The sequence below is a fragment of the Trachymyrmex cornetzi genome, unplaced genomic scaffold (genome assembly GCF_001594075.2).
Source record: "Trachymyrmex cornetzi isolate Tcor2-1 unplaced genomic scaffold, Tcor1.1 scaffold1559, whole genome shotgun sequence".
In the NCBI taxonomy this organism is placed as follows: Eukaryota; Metazoa; Arthropoda; class Insecta; order Hymenoptera; family Formicidae; genus Trachymyrmex; species Trachymyrmex cornetzi.
The window spans coordinates 13585-17761 of record NW_017296156.1 but is presented as its reverse complement, the minus strand read 5'-3'; the positions used below and the strand labels follow the sequence as shown (position 1 = coordinate 17761).

General features: G+C 40.9%; 1 protein-coding gene across 1 annotated transcript; it reads right to left on the bottom strand.

Moving 5' to 3' along the window:
- Positions 1-88: 88 nt before the first annotated feature.
- LOC108758266 (DDB1- and CUL4-associated factor 10) lies at positions 89-3242 on the bottom strand. The gene is made up of 6 exons (XM_018503135.1): positions 2538-3242; positions 2346-2459; positions 1987-2184; positions 1736-1907; positions 1441-1656; positions 89-1357 (listed from the first exon to the last, which is right to left on the bottom strand). Exons 1-6 carry the CDS (start codon positions 2741-2743, stop codon positions 176-178), a joined length of 2088 nt encoding a protein of 695 aa, XP_018358637.1. The 5' UTR covers positions 2744-3242; the 3' UTR covers positions 89-175.
- Between the last annotated feature and the right edge of the window lie 935 nt (positions 3243-4177).

Here is a 4177-nt window from a genome sequence, read left to right as displayed (position 1 = left end):
ATGTAATTTTATATATATATATATATAATCATATAAATTATATAATATTAACAAAAAGATTTTCACACACATTGCATAGTTAGCGTGATCTTGTACAAAGCGGCAAAATATATCTATCTACCAAGAGACTGATTAATGAAAAATAACAAGATGTCAAAAGTAATTATCCATTTAGCTAAACTACCGGTTGGTGCCAGATAATCTTGCCGCTGAGGCAGCCGGATACGAGCAGATAGTGTTTAGGTGAGAATTTCGTGCTAACAACAATATCGGAATGGCCAATGTGTGTCGCTAATTCATGGAGCTGCACAGACTCGTTGGCAGGTGGAACGCAATTAGATAGCTCGGTGCAATCACTCGAGAATGCCAATAATCGTACTCCATAACCAAATGGCGAGCATATCAATCTACCATCAGCCGAGAAGCACAGTTCCTTGATATAACCGGAACCGACATTAGGCTCCTCAATATAATGCGTCAACCTGGGTGTATTCTGGTGGATCTTGTGATTCCTCGGTATCGCGTACATAGTCTGCAGATTCTGCCTGTTCTGCAAATTCTGCACTCGAGTACGATCACCGATTATCACGACCGTGTGAGACGATCGAGGAAGATTCACGCTCACGCCGTTATTCGATCTGGGGAGCCAGTCTCTCCTTTCGGCACCGGGATAAAACTGTCTCTCTCGTTCCCTGCGAAGTCTGGCTTCCCTGATTGCCACGAGTGCCTCCCATACGTCAGTCGTACTCACATGCAGTTCTACATTGCCACTGGTGAAATTGTCAATCATATTACGCCGCCGCAAGTCATTGAGCTGAGAGTGTGGTCTGGGAGATCTGTACTCCCGCGCATCCCTTTCAAGGGCAGGTCCATCGTATGGCGAATTGTCGTTATCATCTATGTGCTGGTCCTCTGGTCTATCGTCGTCGTGAATCGCATTTACTCTCGAATCGGTGGCGGCACTCGTACTTGAACTGACCTCGATCATGTCGAAATTCGTTCTCATCGCGTTTCTATCTGGACGCGGACTCCTCGATTGGGAACGCATATTTCTGCGTGTCGTTACCTGCCAGCTTGTTCTCGACGATCTAATCGATGACGGCGCGGCGTCCGTGGACACGCGGACAGGTGAATCAAACGAATTCGATCTTACATCCGACACGTCGTGAACTATCCGGGCACGATTTCCATTCTCTATCACAAAGGAAGACGTCATGCTCGAACGTGACGATTGCGACTGAGGAAAATCCTCGAACTCTTCTACGTTTAGACTCGTTAACCGGCCCTCCTCTCCCTCATTGACTTGTTCCATATTGCTAGACGCCTCGCGTTCTTGTATGTCGTGAATACAAGTCCACTACAAGATAAAACGTCGATGGGACTTATTAAGAGATATTAAAGGTGATAATATAATGCGCGAGTTAACACGCAGAAACAAACCTCCGATTTTTCTCCACTGCTGACATTTCGGGATAAAGCGCACCATCCTTGCGGGTGAACTTGTAAACTGGATATTACCTCAGCGTCGTCGCCTATAGGAAAATCGGTAAGAAATTCTACTCTGTTGTGAGTACGAGTGTGAGCAAAGAGATGCGTGTAAGATGCTGCGACTGGTATGGTAGTCTGAGATAACTGCATTAGCCTGTACATATTTGGCTGCAAAAATAATACGATAAGAACGACTGAAAGTAATCAAGTTTACAAATATTAAAGTAATTGGAGAAATAATAAATACCTTGAATCCTGCCAAATCCTGACTTAGCGTACTAAGTTTAAGATTATGTATTATGATGAGATATCCTGAAGTAGTGCATATTAACATTTTGCTAGTATCGGGAGTAAGTCTTGTTCGCATTAGTCCATTTGTATGAAACACACGATTGTACACAAAGCTATTTTCTGTAAAGCTGTAAGGCATTGCAAAATATATGTTAATCATACGATATAATGTAAAAAGAAAAAATTACATGTAATTAAATATTTTACCTATTAATGTCCCAAGTATATATACTACCATCAAATCCACTGGTCAATAATAAGCTGTCACTTGGACTATACTCTATGTTTTTAACCCAATTCGAGTGTCCCTGAAGAGTTCTTATCCTTTGCTTTAAGTTCCTGGCGTCCCATAAAGCAACTGTACTATCGTCTGAACATGTTGCAAACATACGCTGATCCAGGAACCTAATTGACAACAATGAGTTTATTTATTACTTTTTTAATGGGGGGGGGGAAAGAAAGATGAATCTTGTAAGAAGTTTTGAAAAGAATAGGCCTAATATTCATCTTTATTACACAGTTTTCTTTTCTTCCAATTATAAAGGATATAATGAAAATTGTCTAACCTTACGCAATTGACGCAGTCACTGTGAGCATTATCTATCGCATGTATCAATTTTCTACATAATGGGTCAAACATTAAAATACTTTTCTTCTCACATGCCGCCAGCAAAAGGGATCTGCAATATTAATAAAATGTGAGAACAGACGACTCTGATTCAGAGGTCTTGATAGATGACTTTACAGTTGTTACTGACCCATCTGGCGAGTATTCTAAATTAAACACACCACCGTGCCTAGCGGCGGTCAGATTATCTCCGTGGTCCCAGGAAGTGATGGGCTGAATAGAAGAATAAAGAGTCTTGTGGAAGTCGTCGCTGTGACCCAGCGGGAATTTTACACCCAGCTCGCGTTGTCTTAACCAGAGACTGTTTGGCGTCTGCTTGATCCTTATCTTCGGCATCTCTCAGCCAAGTGTTGATCTCAGCCGCATCCAATCGAACGTGTCTACCGGCTCACTGGTGACGATCGGTGGGTTGTGCGACCGGATGAACGAGGATGCGAGTACGGACCAGAACGCGCGTCAACCAGAACTCGGACGATTTATCACGTCCTTCAACTCTCCGATCTTTCCGTTTGTTTCTCTCTTCGCGATTAACGCGTTCAGTTGGCACCCTTTCCACACCTTGTCGCAAACTCGCTGTGTTCCATGAGGAAAATCGAGAACTCCAACGAACGGTTCAAGGTTCAACGGGCGACTAGGTTAGGTACGAAACGCTACGCGCGATATTACACGTGACCCACCGCGGGCATTGCCGCCCGATATTCTTGGGTCGCGACACGGTTACAACGTAGCGCGAAAACGGCAACGGGCGATCCGGTTCCCCACGTCGTCGTGTTTGACGGAAAAAGCACTCTCTGACAGAGTTCAAATCAATTTAAAAAATCTGACATAACACAGATCAGCGCCATCTTTGCTGCTGATCGCTGGTATCGCTGTCTGTCATCGCATCGACACAATCGACATCGGTTGATGTTGATCGCCACCGCGACACGAGCGGGTCATATGTTTAAAAACAACAAGAACAATATGACAATATTCTCGAATGCGTATTCTGGAATGAGGAAAAGAAAGAGAGAGGAAGAGAAAGTATGTGCGCGCGCGATAATGCGAAACGTAATTAACGAAAAAGATACATCTCTTCACACGCGGTTTTTCTCCCTTAATTCTATCTTTTCCTTTTGTCTTTTTGTAGCTACATTCCAAAACATTCTCTCAGAGGAAAATTTTACTCGATATATTACATACGTGTATGTAGTACACGTTATATGTACTATATATTTCGAGTAAAATTTTCCTCGGGGATGTTTTGGAATGTAGCTTTAAAAAAATATTTGAAAAAAACCTGGTGAAAATTTTTCTCAGAATTTTTCATATAATTTTTCAGAATTCCTATATAATTTTATAGCTTTCTCATATTTATTATATAAATTAGAACATTTCTCAGAAAATCTCCATCTTTTCTCAGAATTTTTTATATATGTATATTATAATTATAAAATATCGTAATATTTCCAAGATTTTTTGCAAGTATAATTTCTGATGAAATGTTATAAAATCTAAAAAATTTTGGAATATTTTTTTAAAATTATGGGATGAGAAATTTCAAAATATTTCAGAATTCACTTGTATGAAAAATTCTGAGAGAAGATGTAAACTTTCCAAATATTTCTGAGTATTTCTGAAAAATGTTCCAATTCGTATAAAAATTATTAGACAAATTTTCACCAAGGAATGGTTGCATTCAGTAGAAAAAGCAGCTTTGTATGTACAAGGTTGCGTTCCGAAATGTTACCCGAGTGCCTCCATATATCGTTTTATCCTTGTTGTTCACCC